This window comes from Gouania willdenowi, chromosome 24, assembly GCF_900634775.1.
Source record: "Gouania willdenowi chromosome 24, fGouWil2.1, whole genome shotgun sequence".
Classification (NCBI taxonomy): Eukaryota; Metazoa; Chordata; class Actinopteri; order Blenniiformes; family Gobiesocidae; genus Gouania; species Gouania willdenowi.
In genome coordinates this window covers 10,655,857-10,675,257 of record NC_041066.1, presented here as the reverse complement: position 1 = coordinate 10,675,257, position 19,401 = coordinate 10,655,857, and the positions used below count along the sequence as shown (strand labels likewise).

The 19,401-nt window shown below is 37.7% G+C and overlaps 1 protein-coding gene across 1 annotated transcript; it reads left to right on the top strand.

Annotated features, from left to right (window-relative positions):
* The first annotated feature begins 1,904 nt into the window (after positions 1-1,904).
* drc1 (dynein regulatory complex subunit 1 homolog (Chlamydomonas)) lies at positions 1,905-16,533 on the top strand. Its single transcript, XM_028440003.1, has 16 exons — positions 1,905-2,080; positions 3,054-3,114; positions 3,329-3,441; positions 11,072-11,255; positions 12,716-12,853; positions 12,924-13,007; positions 13,078-13,200; positions 13,473-13,600; positions 13,667-13,801; positions 14,688-14,885; positions 14,955-15,021; positions 15,097-15,186; positions 15,867-15,938; positions 16,026-16,126; positions 16,208-16,360; positions 16,428-16,533. The coding sequence occupies exons 1-16, from the start codon at positions 2,013-2,015 to the stop codon at positions 16,516-16,518; spliced, it is 1,806 nt and encodes a 601-aa protein (XP_028295804.1). The 5' UTR covers positions 1,905-2,012; the 3' UTR covers positions 16,519-16,533.
* Positions 16,534-19,401: the final 2,868 nt, after the last annotated feature.

Here is a 19,401-nt window from a genome sequence, read left to right as displayed (position 1 = left end):
GTTTATTATACACCTGTGAAAGGGGTCAAAGTCTCTCAATCCCTCTGGTTTATAGCATTATGACAGATTATAGAATCACTCTCTAATGGCAGTCATTCAGTTTGTAATCTCAGCAGTTTGATGCAAAAGCACTCAGAGTTCCAGCTCAGGTCCTGCAGAAAGGCCTCCTCCTCTTCCTCCTCCTCCTCCTCCTCCTCCTCCTCAGCCACTTTTTGCCCTGACCCCCCCCCCACCCACTCCCTCCTTCATAGGTCGTATGACAAGTCAGCTGTTAGTGACATCACAGATGTTGGATCATACGTCTCAAACCTTTGGTGGCTGACTTACATCTAAGGCCACTTCAGGCTAAAAGGAGGGGGGGGTATGAGGGCAAAAGTAGGGGGGTGGGCACCCTTCAGGGCAAGAACATCTGACCCATGGATGAGTGTGTTTGTTTGTGTAACCACACAGTGCCCATCTTACCATCAGCTTGTGAAGACATTCATCTTTTGTGTGGCATGTGTGCTTTGTCTGCATCCTCAGTTTTTAGATCACTTAATGTGTGTGTGTGTGTGTGTGTGTGTGTGTGTGTGTGTGTGTGTGTGTGTGTGTGTGTGTGTGTGTGTGTGTGTGTGTGTGTAAAAGGACACATAGCCATGATGACTGCTGAATCTGCCTGGACACACACCTACCTACATGTCTTGTGCTAAATTAAGATTTGATTATAATGTAGCAGCGCCACCTAACGGGAGGCCTGTGTATTTACATAAAACAGTTCAGAAAACAGAATCAGAATCAGAATCAGAAATGTTTTTAATGGCCTTGTACAGTTTTAAGGACAGCACAAGGAATTTGTCTTGGTAGATGGTGCACAAAACAAACAACAAAAAAAAATAAAAAAACAAAGAACAACCCAGCAACAACAATAATAATAATAATAATAATGATAAATATAAAGGATAAATAAAGGATAGATAGAGAATAAAGGATAAATAGGATAAATATATATATATATATATATACAGTGCAGCAGATAACAGCATGAGAAGGCACACATGTTTTGCTATAGTAGTATATAAAGTTAGCTCATTTACATACATTTATTCATTGTATTTGCTTATTTTAAACAGCTACAAAAACAGTAAAAAATAAAATAAAAAATAAAATAAATAAATAAATAAAAGAGTAAAAGATAGTGTACTGGGCAAGTTTGAGAAGGAGCTGAATTACATTACTATTCATTAAACCAGAGGTTCTAAACCTTTTTCTGGTCGTGACCCCATTTTGATATCATAAATGCCCGGTGAACCCTTGATATTTTATTTTTCTAGATGTAGTTTTTGATTATCAAAGTGTATTACAAATACAAGAGTAGACATGATTAGTGCACAAAAGTAGATTTATATTGGAGAAAGTTTAAGAATGGGATACAGTTATTTCATATTTTTTTATTTATTTTTTATTTTTTTTACCGATTACTAGACATTTCTGGCGACCCTATTTTAATTCCAGGCGACCCCACATGGGGTCTCTACCCCAATGTTGAAAAACTTACATTACAGAATCCTGCTAACACTTAATTATGAGAAATACTTTCAATGTATAAACAATACATTTTGAACCTAATAGCTTTTACGTTGTTTTCTACTGCTGTTTATGTAATAAATATATAGAATACTGTTCTAAATTCCAAAGGGAAATAGATAAGAAGAATACATAACTTATATTATCTTCAGTTAAATCAATGATTTTTTAGTAATAAAACATTGTAAGCTGTGTAGTAAAATGTTAATACGTTTTAATTCACTAATGGTTAAGATATTGTAAAACATTAATCCATGACTCTCTAGTTAACAAGGCTCCGTGAAGGCAGCACTTGTTGGTTGACACCCACCCACGTGGGCAAGCCTCCATAGCAACAGCTACCAAACAAATGAAAAACTAAAAGAGGAGAAGGGGCTTCGTCTCCTTATTTTTTTAAACTATAATTTAGATGAAAACACCTGCTGACAAGAGTTCAGTTAGTCTGAAAAATGGCTGAAGCGCGTGAAAAACTCGAGTTCGTGAACGCACCATCCGGGCAAGGCTGTGATCAGGCTGGGTACGTACCATTAGTGTTTTATCATCTAGGTCACTGGTTCAAAACCTTTCACTGTCCCGTACCCGTAATAATAATAATAATAATAATAATAATAATAATAATAATAATAATGAAAAAATAAATAATAATAATAACAATAACAATAACAATAACAATAACAATAATGAAATAAAAATAAAAATAATAATAATAAAATCTAATTAAAATTAAATTTTTTTAAAATGTTTTAATTATTATTCAAATTATAGCACCACACACACACACACACACACACACACACACACACACACACACACACACACACACACAAAACAATCTTAAACAACCGTATTAAAATAAAATGCAGTATAAAAATATTTCACGTGGCACATCTTAATTGTCACTTTGTGCACTAATCCTGGCAACAACAAACATTATCAAAAGCAAATTCTAGAATGAAAAAAAAAGAGACGCCATAAATGTGTGATGTTAAAATGTGGTCACGACCCAAAAAAGAAACTACTGATGTAATGTCACATACAATGTAGCCTTACAGTGAAATGTGTCTCTGAATTTTACCTATCCTGTGAAGGAATAATAATAATAATAATAATAATAATAATAATAATAATAATAATAATAATAATAATAATAATAATAATAATAATAATAATAATAATAATAATAAACAATAATAATCTGTCTTACATCGGCTAATGAGTAATTTGTGGCTATGCATGGAGGCCCCTGACTTCTGCTCAACTTGCTTCTATTTTTTAAATTTTTTATTCATGTACCCCCTATGACAATTTGTGTACCCGTGCCCCACTTTGGGAACCAATGATCTAGGTAAAGGACCTCAGCGCAACGTAACAATATTTTGTGAAGTTTGTAAACGACGGTTAAAATAAATTCTGAAAGCCGTAACAGCAGCTTTGTCTGAAGGGGGGGTGGGAGAAGACAAACCCAGCTGTGTGCTTTATTTGACACACAGGGTTTCAGCTCAGGAGGAGGACAGGAGACAAAGAGAAGACAGAGAAGAGGACAGGATAAAGGTTTCCACTTTACATCATTTTTTTTGATTTATATTTGTGTAGCTTTGTTGTTTTTCTTCAATAAAGTCAGTCCAGTGCACCACAATAAAGACTATCATAGTTAATTCACATTATTGCTTGTCCATGAAAAGGAAAAGCAAGTAAATAAATACATTATAAAGCCCAACCCATTCACACAAAAGCCATGTTCTCCTGTTATCTAATTCCTTTTCAGGGGTTGATGAACCTACACAGAGCTCTAGAAACATCAGTGTCAAACATCCAGACAGCAGCCGATGCCAAACTGTTGCTACGGCAGGCAGAGGTGGAGGAGACTCACAGGGTTTGGTAAGTCCTTTACATCACATGTGTCAAACTCAAGGCCCGGGGGCCAAATCTGGCCTGTTAGAGCAGTGTTTCTCAAATGGGGGTACGTGTACCTTTAAGGGTATGCGATGGAGAGAGAGAGAGAAGGGAAAATTAACAAATGAAAGCAGTAAAAAAAAGGCAGTGGCTATCCGTACGGTTGCCCTATCACTATACCGACATTCTATCAGTACGCAGCACCCGTATTTGGCCAGTTAAGGTCACATGATAGGTCAGTCATTGGCCAGTTTAGGTAACGTGACTAAGACTAAACCTAACCACAACCCTAATCCTAACCCTAAAAATGATTGCTATATAGGGTTATACCTAACCCTAACTCAAAGACGCAGTGTACGTGTACTTCGGTAGCCGTACAATAGACACTTTCCTAAAAATATGGGGTTTTATAATGTTTATGTTTAGTTAAAAATAAGGGTGTCCCGATCCGATATTAATATCAGATAGCGGTCCAACATCAGCCAAAAAAAAGAATATCGGATTTTATCGGAGAGCATCTAACACCTCTAATAACACATATGTTGTTTTTTTTAGATTCATTTTATCAATATATTCTATTTTATTTTTTTTTATTTCTTTTATTAAAAAATAGAATATTATTATTTCAAAAGGTTAATTAAATGTAATCCATTGGTTAATAATAAATGGGTCTGTTTTTTTTTTTTTTTTTGATAATCAAGCCTTTTCTAATATTCCACACTATAAAAAAGAAGTAATAAAAGTATGTATGTATGATTTGTGCTGATATTGTATCGGCTCGATATTGGTATCGGCTAATACCCAAAGCTGCAATATCGGTATGGTATTGGAAGTGAAAAAGTTGTATCGGGACATCCCTAGTTAAAAATGATAATCACACTAAATATTACCAGCAACTCATAAAATGACATAAAACACACACAAAAAATAAGAGAAAAAAATACTGAAGAGAAAAAAAAACAGACAAACATCATTTTTTTGACTAGTTTTAAGGGTCATGTGATAGCCTTTTTTTTTTTTAAATTTTTCCATTTTTATGCCTTACTACCCTTACTTCTGATTTTGGGTGTTTGTCACTTTTTATTGGCTTTATTGAATTTTCATTACAGTTTAGGTGTGCACATCATTTTTTTTGACTAGTTTTAAGGGTCATGTGATAGCCTTATCTCATAAAAAAAATTCTAAATTTTTTCCATTTTAATGCCTTACTATAACCTTACCTCTAATTTTGGGTGTTAGTCTCTTTTTCTCTTTTTAATGGCTTTAATGCATTTTCATCCAAGTTTAAGTGTGCACATCATATTTGTACTAGTTTGTAGGTTGTGGTGATAACCTTTTCTCATAAAAAAATTCTGAATTTTTTTCCATTTTTATGCCTGACCTCTGATTTTGGGTGTTTGTCTCTTTTTTCTTTTTTCTTTTTTTATGGCTTTGATGCATTTTCATCCCAGTTTAAGTGTGCACATTATATTTGTACTAGTTTTTAGGTTGTTGTGATAGCCTTATCTCAGAAAAAGAAAAATCAATTTTTTTTTTCATTTTTTATGCCTTACAATAGACTTACCTCTGATTTGAGGTATTTGTCTCTTTTTTCTGGCTTTAATGCATTTTCATCCCATTTTAAGTGTGCACATCATATTTGTACTAGTTTTTAGGTTGTTGTGATAGCCTTATCTCAGAAAAAAAATTCAGAATTTTTTTCCATTTTTATGCCTTACAATAGCCTTACCTCTGATTTTGGGTGTTAGTCTCTTTTTCTTTTTTTATGGCTTTAATGCATTTTCATCCCAGTTTAAGTGTGCACATCATATTTGTACTAGTTTGTAGGTTGTTGTGATAGCCTTATTTCTGAAAAAAAATTCAGAATTTTTTCCATTTTTATGCCTTACTATAGCCTTACCTCTAATTTTTGGTGTTTGTCAATTTTTTTCATTTTCATGGTTTTACTGCATTTTCATCCCAGTTTAAGTGTACACATCATATTTGTACTAGTTTTAAGGGTCCTGTGATAGCCTTATCTCAAAAAAAAAAATCAACTTTTTTTTTCATTTTTATGCCTTACTATAGCCTTACCTCTGATTTTGGGTGTTTGTCAATTTTTTTCATTTTCATGGCTTTGCTGCATTTTCATCCCAGTGTGAGTGTGCACATTGTATTTGTACTATTTTGTAGGTTGTTGTGATAGCTTTATCTCAGAAAAAAATTCAGATTTTTTTTCCATTATTATGCCTTACTATAGCCTTACCTCTGATTTTGGGTGTTTGGCTCTTTTTCTCTTTTTTATGGCTTTAATGCATTTTCATCCCAGTTTAAGTGTGCACATCATATTTGTACTAGTTTTAAGGGTCCTGTGATAGCCTTATCTCAGAAAAAAAAAATCTATTTTTTTTTCATTTTTATGCCTTACTATAGCTTTACCTCTAATTTTTGGTGTTTGTCAATTTTTTTCATTTTCATGGCTTTACTGTATTTTCCTCCCAGTTTAAGTGTGCACATCATATTTGTACTAGTTTTAAGGGTCATGTTATAGCCTTATCTCAAAAAAAAAAAAATCAATTTTTTTTTCCATTTTTATGCCTTACTATAGCCTTACCTCTGATTTTGGGTTATTTGTCAATTTTTTTCATTTTCATGGCTTTACTGCATTTTCATCCCAGTCTCTTTTTTTTTTTTTTTTTTTAAGGCTTTAATGCATTTTCATCCAAGTTTATGTGTGCACATCATATTTGTACTAGTTTTAAGTGTCATGTGATAGTCTTATCTCAGAAAAAAAATTCTGAAATTTTTTCTTTTTTATGCCTTGCTATAGCCTTACCTCTGATTTTGGGTTATTTGTCAATTTTTTTCATTTTAATGACTTTAATGCATTTTCATCCAAGTGTATGTGTGCACATCATATTTGTACTAGTTTTAAGGGTCATGTTATAGCCTTATCTCAAAAAAAAAAAAATCTATTTTTTTTTTCATTTTTATGCCTTACTATAGCCTTACCTCTGATTTTGGGTGTTAGTCTCTTTTTTTTTTTTTTATGGCTTTAACACTAGAAGTCCCACAGAGGTGTCAAATGAACTTTTTACCTATAAAACCCAGAGAGGTGTCATTTGACCCAAAGAGAACACAAAAATTATTTATTTTTAATGACAGTGTGGTGTGAGAAATGTGCAAAAGAACAACTGTGATTTGTTTTCAATGGTTTTTATTTAGAAGAATCTCCTTCATCCTCTTATTGAGACTCGTGACATACTTGGCACTGCCACGGTATCTCTCTCCTACATTTGCCACATGTGTATTTGTGGCAATGAACACATCGCACAGTTGCGCGATTGCTCTTGCAGCAATGGTTGATCTGACACTTAGCCCTTTTCCCAGGGCCAGGTGTAGGCGGTTGTTGTTGGCGCAGTTGCTCTTTGAGTGCCTTCTTTTCACTCACATGAGAGTTAGCCAACTCTCTTGCTAGCTGAACCAGGAAGTCCACCCGTCTCTCCTGCACCCCGGTGCATGCTTGATAAAGCAGATGTGCATTGAGTGCCGCCATGTCGATCATGTTGTAGAACACGGCGACTGGCCATCGCCGTGTTCCTGTGCGCACACTGTACTCCCGCACCATCTGGTCCATCACATCCACTCCGCACTTTGTGGTGTTGTATTGGGTGATGGTGTTTGGCTTCCTTTTGATGGTTTCCTCAGTCTCAACCACGCTGTGCATGCTGCTGAGAATGTAGACGGTCTTTTTTCGTTTGGGCGCATACACCGTCAGCGTGGCACCAGTGGTGGAAAACACCTAAAAAAAGAAGAAATTGTTGTTATTATAGCGGTTTTAAACACAATGACACACTCAGAGGTGTTGATGGAATAAAAAAGACCAACAACATACCTGAGTGGTGAATTCCTTGCGGTCCATCTTTCTAGTTGACTGAGGAATTTCCCGGCGAATCTTGTTGACTGTCCCGAGGATGGTGGTTTTCCGGCTGAGCAGTCGTCGTGCAAGTGTCAGTGATGTAAAGAAATTGTCCGTGGTGACCGTCCTGCCTTTGTCCATAAATGGTTCCATCAGCTTCATCACCACACTCTCAGAAAGTCTCTCCTCACTGAGACGACTGGGGTCCTTTCCAAGATATGGGAGGACATTGCAGATGTACTTTGTTTTCAAATCACAAGCCACCCAAAACTTTATGCCAAATTTGTCGGGTTTTGTTGCAATGTACTGCAGGAAACAGCAGCGAGTCTTCGATGGGAAAAGCTGTTCATCAATTGTGATGTGTCGACCAGGGTTGTAGCATGTGATGCAGTTGGTAACAAACGATCCCCACACATCCGAAATTGCAGCAAACTTATCTGTCTGCACTCGCTCACTGCGCGTAAACATGTCATCAAATCGTAGGTGACGCATGATGTCTTGGAAACGGTTTCGTGACATAATTCCAGTGATAAGTGGGTTTCCCAGGCATGCTGACCAGCTGTCACGCAGAGATGGAACCTTGGTCACCCCCCTCATAATAACAGAAATAAATGCCATTAGTTCATGGAGGATCATGAACCAGTCCGTCTGCTCCGTTTGCCGTGCATGCTGAATAGTCCATTCTTGAATGGGACGGAGCATGCCAACAGTAATGAAACAGAGGAAGCTCTGAAGGCGACTCCTGATTCTTCTTCTGGCCTTTGCTGTTGGCTCTCCATCTGCAGCGTACGGTTCCATTGGAGTGAAACGGAGAATTGTACCCACATGTTCTTCATGCCACACTGTGCCCTCTTTCGCCGTCTCTGTGGGCTCACTCTCCAACCGAGCTCTCTTTTCCAGATGAGGAGCAGTCGCGTCATCTGCAATGTGAACAAATTCAAATTATTCTTTTCTTCGGTTTTAAATAAAAATAAAGTCAGGAAATGAAAATAGGATGTTTGGGAAATCTAACCTGAAGACAGCTCAGAGTCCGAATCCGAATTTGGCTGAAGGTTTATGTCCTCCCCATCTGAGTCACAAGGGTTTGCATTGTTCAGGATCAATTCCAACGCTTCTTGAGTGGTAAACCTTCTCTGCATTTTGAGTAGAATAAGTGTGGAGTGTCAGCAGGTGGAAGCAGCCAGCTATTTATTCCCCACAGCACAAAAGGCTGCATGACAACATGGTATTCCAGTGGTGTCCAATTCCGGTCCTCGAGGGCCGCTAATCAGCACACCTTATTCAAATGATCATCCAGCTCTGCAGAAGCCTGATAATCATTTGAATCAGGTGTGTTGGAAGAGGTGACTCTGTTTCTTTCAATGTTTGTAGTCTGTGTTTGTTCTCCCCCAGCATCAAGCAGAACGAGTTAATAAACGGGGCATTGTGACTTTAGCTTCCAGGGCACTTCCCCCTAACATTCCAGACTTCCATTGTTAGAGTCAGGCTCTCCCCCCTGCTGATTTCTCAGGTGATTCATTTACAAATGAATAGAGGCAAATTGTAGCCATCAGAGTCGTCAGTTTGGTCCTAGAGTTCATTTGACCCTGCTCTGGGACTTCTGGGGGGATATAGAAATCCCTGGGACTTCTAGTGTTAATGCATTTTCATCCCAGTTTAAGTGTGCACATTATATTTGTACTAGTTTGTAGGTTGTTGTGATAGCTTTATCTCAGAAAAAAAATTCAGATTTTTTTTCCATTTTTATGCCTTACTATAGCCTTACCTCTGATTTTGGGTGTTAGTCTCTTTTTTTTAATTTTTTTATATGGCTTTAATGCATTTTCATCCAAGTTTAAGTGTGCACATCATATTTGTACTAGTTTTAAGTGTCATGTGATAGCCTTATCTCAGAAAAAAAATTCTGAATATTTTTCCATTTTTATGACTTGCCTTACCTCTGATTTTGGGTCTTTAAAATTATTTATGGCTTTTCTGCATTTTCATTCCAGTTTTAGTCTGCACATCATATTTGTACTAGTTTTTAGTGCATTTTTGCACAGGAATAATAGATTCATATTTTCATAAAGATGACACAAAAAATTGAAACAAAATCAAGGAAACTTTAAGTGGTAAAAGATACATCTTGCAGATGTGCTGAGACATCATCAGTAATGTAACCTGGGATTACCGGGGTGTTTCGGGTCTTGCAACATCAGACACCCTTGCCCAGGTGACCCGACTGGAGTTGATCAGACCCCGACCTGTGTCCCAACAGCGTTTGCCCATGGATCTGCCCTCTTTTTCCAAAGCCACCTCGTGGCTTTCTCTGCAGCCCTAAGGGCCTTCCTGTTCACCTCCCCATGAGGCCCAGCACTGTGAATACTTTGAAGAGTGACCTCTCTGAAAATCCTCAGCAGCCCACCTCCAGAGGCTCACAGCGAGTCTTCCAGCCTTGCCTCCTTCACTAGCCCCCAGCTCCTGGTACTTGGGCCGCTTTCTTTCATTGGTCTCCTCCATATGCTCTTCCCAGGGCACTGTGAGCTCCAGAATGATCACCTGCTTTGTGGAATTTCACATGATGATCATATCTAGTCTGAGACTTGCAGATGTAATCCTGGTCGGGAACTTCAGCTGTTTGCTCAGGTCCATTTCCATTTCCCAGTCGGTGGCGGAGGTGAGGATGCCAGATTTCCTTGGTTAGGTACCTGGTTTCTCTCCGGCTTCGTGGAACCTGATAGTCTTTGGTTTGTGATTGCCTTTTAAGGTTTTGATGTCAGCAACTGCTCTGAGCACCTGGTTGTCACGCCAGCGATAGCGCCTGTCTCCAAGGGCTTTAGGATAACTGCTGATGAGGTGTTCTAGGGATCCTCGTTCTGGGCACTGGGGACAGGATGGTGTCTCTGTGTTACCCCAGACATGGAGGTTGGCAGGACTTGGGAAGACATCATAAACAGTCTGGACTAAAAACCTGATGCAATGGAAGTCTGCTTCCCAGATGTTGGACCAGGTGATCTTTCGTTGCAGCACATTCTCCCATTTAGTCTACGTTCCTTGTTGTCCCATTCCCACCATCCTGCAGGCTCGTTCTTCCTCCACGCCTGCCTGCACTTCCTCCTGAACAAGATGCTGGCAATCTTTAAATGCAGCCTTGCCTACCCTGTAGCTATGAAGCCCACCAGAGCCTTCAGCCACAAGCTGTGACTCCACCACCTCCAGAGCTTTGTCTGCCCTAATTTTCCTACCTGTTTGCACCTGAATGCCAGCCGATGAGACCATTGGATCACTAGATTCCCTGAACTGCATGATTTCCTGACCTGGTAACCATGAACTCTTCAGCAAGGCAGCTGACCAGTAGCTGAAGGATGTTACTGGTACCATACAGGGCAGAGGTGTTCAGACTGCGTGGTAGACCCAGTCACCTGCACAGGTAGCTGCTGATGTTTCTCTCTATGGCCTCAACTGTAAAGTAGGGACTGATATACAGTAAGTCACTTATTGCTTGGATTTAGTCAGTGCCTTACATGTTTGACATATTATTGATATGTGGAAGTAAATTAGGGCACATTATTGTTGACAATGCTTTTCCTCCCACCTTAAAATGTGCATATTTGGCCCCTGAAACAAAATTAGTTTGACACCTCTTTAATAGCCCTGTGTATATTACTTTCAAACTTTCTTCTTTTATTACTCTCTTTACTAAATCTTCTAAATGAAACCGTACAATCTCTGCTGCAGGGGAATGCGTCTGGAGAACGATGCAAAGTCGAGCCAAGAAAAATTTGAGGAAATCACCAACAGGTGGTCATTAGTTACTGAAACAATGATCCCCCAGGAACTGCAGAAAACTCTGGACAGCCAGCGGCAGCTTTATGCTGCTATAATAGAAGACAAGAAAAAACTCATACGTGATCTACTTCAGGTAACGTTTCATTTCAATCCTTAACGAAACAAGAACACTCGGAAACCTCTGCCAAGCACAAAATATCCTCTTTTGCACCACCATTGGTTTTTAAAAATTGTGATGAAATACACAATCTGGATACTGACCTTATTAAGTCAAATTTCATAAAAAGTTTCACAAATGATCAGAAATTTTTGAAATGGATCCAGAAACAGTTTGTCCACACCCCTCCAAAATTAAATGGAATCATCTATGGTGTAAGCTCCATCTTTGGTGAAAATTTTGGCAAAATCCATAAAGTACTTTAGGTCAAATCCTACCAACAGACAAAGAAATAAATAAATGCTGGTGAAAATATTACCACCTTGGAACAGGTAATGAAGAAAAATAAACTGATAACTTTCTATAAAGAGTAACTAAACCTCAGAACCACTTGCTTCTGTTGAAATCAAATATATTTGGTTACAAAGTAGAATATTGTTGTTGATTGTTGTTCAAATCTTGACATTTTTCAAGTATTTCAATTTGGCGTATTTTATTGTAAAAATTAAGATTAAATCGGGCTTTCGCCTTTAATTGGCCATGTAATGTTAGTACATTATTGGAATTTGTCTTCTGCACTTAACCCATCCCTGAGGAGCAGTCGGCAGCCATTTTGCAGCGCCTGGGGAGCAGTTCGGGGTTAAGGGACTTGCTCAACATCCCACAGTGACGGCCCTGGTGAGGCTTGAACCGGCAACCCTCCGATTACAAGCCCAGCGTCCTTAACCACTAGGCCACCACTCCCCCAAAAAAGATTAAATCGGGCTTTCGCCTTTAATTGGCCATGTAATGTTAGTACATTATTGGAATTTGTCTTCTGCACTTAACCCATCCCTGAGGAGCAGTCGGCAGCCATTTTGCAGCGCCTGGGGAGCAGTTCGGGGTTAAGGGACTTGCTCAACATCCCACAGTGACGGCCCCGGTGAGGCTTGAACCGGCAACCCTCCGATTACAAGCCCAGCGTCCTTAACCACTAGGCCACCACTCCTTTAATGTAGGAGTGACTGCCATCTGTGGGTTAAAACCCACCTGTTATAATGGAATTTTGCTATTGGCCGTGGTTTGTGACATTTTGGTGTTTTATTACATCACAAGCCACCACGGTTGGCCCCGCCCCTCCTACAAAAACAAGCACCTGTTGAGTCTGCAATCTGTGGCGAGTGGGTTGGATTAAGAGAATTGTAAATAGAGGTATAATGAATATTAAGTAGCTAGACAGTATAGCATAGATTGTTCTTTGGAGATTTTTTAGTATATACTGGGTGTGTCCTTAGAAGCCCCGCCCATAATCAAGACATATTTAGAATTTCTATCCCAGACACATCAGCCAAAATGTCAGGGTTTAGTTACTCTTTAAAGGTACATTTTATATGATGGCATGCTACAAGAAAAGAAGGAATGAGGTATTTAGTCATTTTCTACATTGCACTGAACAGCTACTCAAAGTCAGAGATAATTCCTATGTGGAAATCTTAAAGAAGAACAAAGAGGAGATTGACCTGATGGAGACAATGATGAATGATGGGAAAAACTCACTGACTCAGGCGTACAGGGAGGAGCTGGCAGTGACTGAGGTGAGCACAGATACAAAGTCATACTTGATCGTTTCTGTTCCAAAAGTAATGATCCCACTACTTTGTTCAGACAGTTCAACAGCAGGAGTTTGAAGTCCTCCTTTCAGAGAAGAGCAAACTGGACGATGACTTGGTAAAACTCTGGGAACAAGAGGTGAGGATTCTGTTCACATCATTGTTTCTTGCACATTGTCTTCATCTAATCACTCCTAACCCAAACGCAGTTGGAGAGGCTGATGGAGAGACAGAAGACGATGGATGATTACGAAGAACAGATCAATAAGAAGATTTGGGAATGCTTCAACATTACAAATATTGCCCGGATGAAGTCTCTTGCACAACAACAGGTTTTCTTGAGTTCAGAATCACAATCATCTTTATTGGCCATGTATGTTGTTAAACACACAAGGAATTTGACTTCGGTGGACTGTGCTCTCTCTGAACAATGTAAACATTAAATAATAACAATCCACTAAAAATATTAACAGTAGTTAAAGACTAATATGTACAAGACTAAATAGGATAATATAAGTGCAGTGGTGAGTAGTGCAAAAGAGGCACGTGTGAAAGCACCCTAACAGTGGAGTCCTTTAAGGCTAAAGTATCTTTGTCCCTTCAGGCTTACGATAGACGCCAACAACAGTTAACTGAATTATCTTTATTGAGTAAGCTGACCCTGATTCAACAAGATAACCAGGAGCAAATCTACAGCAGCAGTCTGCTGAGTAAAGAACAGGAGATTCTCAGGTAGAGAAGATTTACTCACTTTATCTCACTCATATTATTGGTGAAAATAACAGCTTTCTGTTTTAGTTTGCAGGCTGAGATGAAAAACCTGAAACTTAAGGACAAAGCAAAGACAGAAGAACTTGCTAAAAAGCACCAACATTTAACCAAGGAACACAAACGCTGCCTGCAGCAGTATGAGCGTACGCTGAAGAAAGTCAAGTGAGTTACTGGATACATTTAGAATCAACATTGATGTTTAAAGCAACAGCAACTTTTTGCAACAACCACATTTAAAAAATGTATGTGATTTTTTTTTTGTGTGTGTTATTTTTGACCAGATTTACAGCAATATTTAGAAAATTTGCGACATTTTTTTTTCTCGTACTAATATAAGGTCAATGTTAAATCTAAATCTAAATGTTAAATCTAAATCTAAATGTTAAATCTAAATCTAAATGTTAAATAATAAATCTAAATGTTAAATCTAAATTTCAATGAGCTTTTATTTTGGTACTTCCTGTGATTTACATTTAGATATAGATTTAACATTTAACATTTAGATTTTGATTTAACATTTGTATTTAAATGTAACATTTAGATTTAACACTTAGATTTAGATGTAACATTTAGATTTAGAATTTAGCTTTATATTTAACATTTATATTTAAATGAAACAATTAGATTTACCATTTAGGTTTAGAATTATATTTAACTTTTAGATTTAACATTTAGTTTTAGATTTAACATTTAGTTTTAGATTTAACATTTAGTTTTAGATTTAACATTTAGTTTTAGATTTAACATTTAGTTTTAGATTTAAATTCAACATTTAGATTTAAATTCAACATTTAGATTTACCATTGAGGTTTAGATTTAATATTTCACCTTTAGATTTGGATTTAACATTGACATGTTTTTACAAGAAATAATTTTTTTTTCACAAATATTGCTGTAAATCTGGTCAAAAGTAAAAAAAAAAAAAAAAACATTTTAAACGTGAATTGTTGCTAAAAGTTGTTTATCTTAGCATACACAACTTTACAATCGGCGCCCCATACTTATGCTTTCATCTTTTCTGTTCTCTTGCACCTTGTTTCAAATGCAGGCGTTTAAAAATTGCTGATGCTAATCAGATAGAAGAGGTGTGGCACACGACTGATGCAGAGGTGAAGCAACTAGCGGAGAGAGCTTTGAAAATGGACTCGATGATCTGTGAGAACCATCTTGGTTTAACCTGGGAGCGTCCTTCTATGGAAGCCTCTGCTCTGGTTCAGCCTCAGACTGTTGAACCAAAGGCTGCACAGTCTGCAGCTTTCCAGTACAGCCTGGGCACTATGGAGGCCTCAGCTGGACCTCTACTGGATACTGACAGTGAGGTGGAAAGAGGGATGACCATACAGGCCCAGAAAACAGTGATCAAGCTGTTTTGTGATGAAGCGGTTAGCAACAAGACTTTTAAACAGCTGGTTTGTAGTGTCAAACAGTAGAAATAATAACATTTCTTTTAATTCCAGGGCTTTTTGGTGGAGGATAAACTCCTGAAGCTGCTGGACCACCTGGGGGAGGAAGAACAGCTGGACTCCAAGCTAAAACTTCTCCTTTGTGTGAGTGTTTGTCCAGCTGTTTTCCCCTCTTCCAGTAAATAATGAAGTGATGATAGGGCTGGGCGATATGGACCAAAATTTACATCTCAATATTTTTCTCAAAATGGCGATATACGATATGAATCTCAATATTTTTCAAACAATAAAGTCTCAATAAAGACAATTCTGGGTTAAATTTGCTGATGCAAAATGCAACACAAACACATTTATTAACAAACAGCTGCACAAAATGTTGGCTTTTTCTCCTCTGAGGGACAGCACGTGTGAGTGAGTTCTGTAGTGTGGCTTGTTTAGGTGAAGGTATGGGTTAGGACGCACTCTGAAATCCATCCAACTGTGCTTTTCCGGTTATTCTGAGAATTAGCAAAAAATAGTGACTCCTAAAATAAGTATTTTAATATCTCCCAGAACCCATCAAGAACACAGAAAAACCCACCTTTTCAATCTTGCTTTTCCTTAACCTTTTTACTTTTATTGTTATTTCTTTAATTTTTGTATTCTGTAAAACGGCTTTGAGTTCCAAATAAAGCGCTATATAAAATTTATTTATTATTATATCGTCAAAATAGAAATCTCGATATACTGTATCTCGACTCTGGATATATTGCCCAGGCCTAAGTAATGGCACAAACCTTTGAGGGCAAACGTGAAATAACCAGATTGATGGACTTGTCATGCAGGAGTTGGGCATCAAGGACAAGGATTTCCCCAAGTTGATCCATTTCCTGTGGATGTATAGCAAACCATCTGAGGTGAGGAAGCAGTGCTGAATGTGTTTGAACACCAGTCCGCACTAATCTATAATGTAATATTTCCTAGATCATTTTGTTTCCCTGCAGGATGTCGTTGGTGCACCTTCGTGTGACGTCTTGGAATCCATCCACGCCAATGATGTCCTCCCAGCTCTGAAAAGTTTCCTGGAGCAAAACAGAGGGTCAAGGTTAGACTCACATGGAACTCACCATCATGTCAGCGCTTTAATCCTTCCTTTTTAAAAGTGTTTCCTGCCTTGCTTTTTAAGAGTCAGTACAACCAGCCGACAGGAAGTCTCTTGGCACAAAAGAGTCCAGAAGACGTCGGAGCAGTTGGCTTACTGGGAGAGTTTTCCCAACCTTATTTCTGTGGATAAACTCAAACTGTTGGATGCAGCTGAGAGCTTGTTTATGAAATACTCGTGAGTACCACACAGATTTCTTTCTTCTTCTGTGGATGAGAGTAACTTTTTGTGTTTGTGTTTTCAGAGACAGCCTGACGGAGTTTTCAAATCTTGCGGCTGAGATTGATTTACAGAAGCAGCTGAATGCAGAGCTGTGGAATTTGCTGAATCAGTAAATGTGTTTTCTTACCCTAATAATGGAAAATAATTCCCTGTCTGCAACCTTTACTCTCAAAGGAGCCATTTTGCCTAATCTCACCTGGATTAAAGGTGCAGTCCGCAACTCTCAGATCCCACTCTCACCCTCCCTCCCCGCTGCTCTCTTGCCCTGCCTCCAAACTTTCCAAAGTCCCTCCCTCAGAGGAGCTAACAAGCTAACACACACGACAGCAACATCACAGTAATATAACATGCACTGTTCAAAAGCACATTACTGTAGCGCTTCACTCTCTCTCTCTCTCTATGTGCACACATCTCAGCAGCAGCAACAACAGCATGTCACTTACAGCAGCCATGTGGAGGCTGCTGCGCGCACATGAACAACACATGCACCACAGAGTTCTAGTGTAACAATTACAAATCAAACATAATGTAAATCAAGCAGCAGTAATTACCTTTCAAGCAGAAAAGTCACCAATTCCATCTTCTACTCCTCCAGAGCATACACTGTAAAAAAAAGACTGCGCTCGAGCACCGGGAAAGGGGCGGGGACTGTGAGCAACAGACAGTCCATCAAAAACAATTGTGGCTCTGATTGGTGCATTCTGACAATCTGCCAAAGGCTGCAGAAACAGCAGGGAGGACTCAATGAGTCTGTCTTTTTTTTTATACAAACTACTAGTTTCATGTAAAGCCTTACATAGTGACAGCTTTAACAAATATGACAAAAAGTCATTTTTATAAGAGTTGCAGACTGCACCTTTAAAGTACTTCCGGAGCCGGAAAAATACCTTCTCAATGAAGACAATGTGAGTTTAAAATTCTATACAGTTAAAATTAAAAGGAATAATGTTACGTAAACAATATTTTCTTGAGTTAATGTATTTAAAGGGCTACAAAAAAATAACTTGACACATGCTAATTTCTTGCATTGTATCAAACAAGCACATTAAGCCGGCATGTTGGCAGTTAAATTAATCTTTGTGTAATTGTGATGTGATTAATTTTTAGATTAACAAATGGTTTTATCATAATTTTATTCGAAATTAATGTCATTAATCGCCATTACCCTCTGTAAGAAACGACAATTCATCATTTTAATATTTGTTTTCTAAAAATATAGGGAGCCATTGCAAAAGAGTCAAGGAGCCATATGAGGCTCCAGAGCCTCAGGTTGCAGACCTCTACCCTATAGTATTCTTTATTTTATTGCACATACAGTAATCACTACTTTGTTTGGCATGTGTTGCCCGGTTTTTGTGCATTTATGGATGCATGGGCAGACCGTACAGGAAATAACCAACGGTGGAAGTTAGAATTTTTCAAAATAAGAGCAAGAAAAAATAACATGCAACACATTTTTCACACCATCACTCATGATTACTTTGCTTCAGTCTTTCTCCTGCTCTTTTCTGACCTTCCAGATAAAATAAAAATGACTTTTAATGTGTTTTGTTGTTTTTAAACCAGCTAAAGTATCTTAACTTAACAGGCTAACAGAGAACTATAACGTTATTCTAACAGTATAAATTGGGGAAAATGTTGGCTGGAAACAATAACGTGGTAGAAACCATGACGCATAGAGCAATGCTTTAATGTTGGTTGTAACACTTTCCATGTAAAAAAAATAAAATAAAATAAAAAATCAGTTGAGCAGATTTTTATTCTTTCTATTTAAATTTTCGTGTGTGACGATTTTCATTATGTGATCGCAGATTGTTGTTTTCTAAATAAAATGAAGGCAAACACTGCAATATAGACTCTATAGTTGTGATTCATTGTTGTACAAATTAGAATTATGAAAGAAAATACAATTTATACTCAGTTTCAATCATTAAAAAGGGCTTGAGTCACACAGTTTGCACTGAGCTGATGTATTACAAGAGTGATATTACACTGCCTGTTATTTACATTCCCTTATTGTCCTGTGAGGTAATACAAATAACATATCACATCCTCTCTGGTTGTTTGTGACAGAAAAAGGGTAAAAAAATAAAAATAAAAAATAACTAGAATTTTTGCATTTCCTGAAGAAAATGCAAGTGAGGATGCATGTGCTGACCCCCGTCGCACTACATTAGCATAGCATTAACCTAGCAATAGCCTTATCGTTGTAATAACTTAGCAACAATCGCGAAAACCAGTTTATATACTAGTATAAGTAAATTCGCTAGCATTAGCATTGCGTTAGTATTGCACTAAGATTAGCATTGTGCTAGCATCAGCATTGTGCTAGCATTAACATTGTGCTAGCATTAACATTGCGCTAACATTACCATTTCGCTGACATTAGCATTGCGCTGACATTAGCATTGCATTAGCATTAACATTGCGCTAGCATTAGTATTGCACAAGCATTAGCATTAGCATTGCGTTAGCATTGGCATTAGCATAGCATTAGCAATAGCCTTGTTTTAGCATTCAAAAAGTTTGAAAAGGTTGAAAAAGTTTGAAAAGTGTTTAAGAGTTTGAAAAAGTTTTAAATGGTAGAAAAAGGTTCAAAAGTTTGAAAAGGTTGATAAAGGTTGAAAAGTTTGAAAAGGTTGAAAAATTTGAGAAAGTTTGAAAAATTTGAAATAGGTTGAAAAAAGTTGAAAAGTTTGAAAAAGTTTGAAAAAGTTGAAGAGGTTGAAAAAGTTTAAAAAGGTTGAAAAAGGTTGAAAAGGTTTGAAATGTTTGAAAAAGGTTGAAAAAGGTTGAAAAAGTTTGAAAAGGTTGAAAAAGGTTGATAAAGGTTGATAAAGGTTGATAAAGTTGAATGGTTTGGATCAGTTTCAAAATGGCCGACGATGAAGAGGGTCAAAGTGTCAAAAAGGTTCGAACTTTCAATGTAAGTGGATGAGAGCAAAAAGTTCCACGAGAAATAACTCAAAAAGTTGAAAAGTTTTCAAAACACTGAG

Coding starts and splice junctions, on each gene's coding strand:
- drc1 (XM_028440003.1), top strand. CDS start 2,013: ATGGCTGAAGCGCGTGAAAAACTCGAGTTCGTGAACGCACCATCCGGG. Junction 13,601..13,666: donor AAAGAACAGGAGATTCTCAG/GTAGAGAAGATT, acceptor TTTCTGTTTTAG/TTTGCAGGCTGAGATGAAAA. Junction 15,187..15,866: donor AGCTAAAACTTCTCCTTTGT/GTGAGTGTTTGT, acceptor CTTGTCATGCAG/GAGTTGGGCATCAAGGACAA.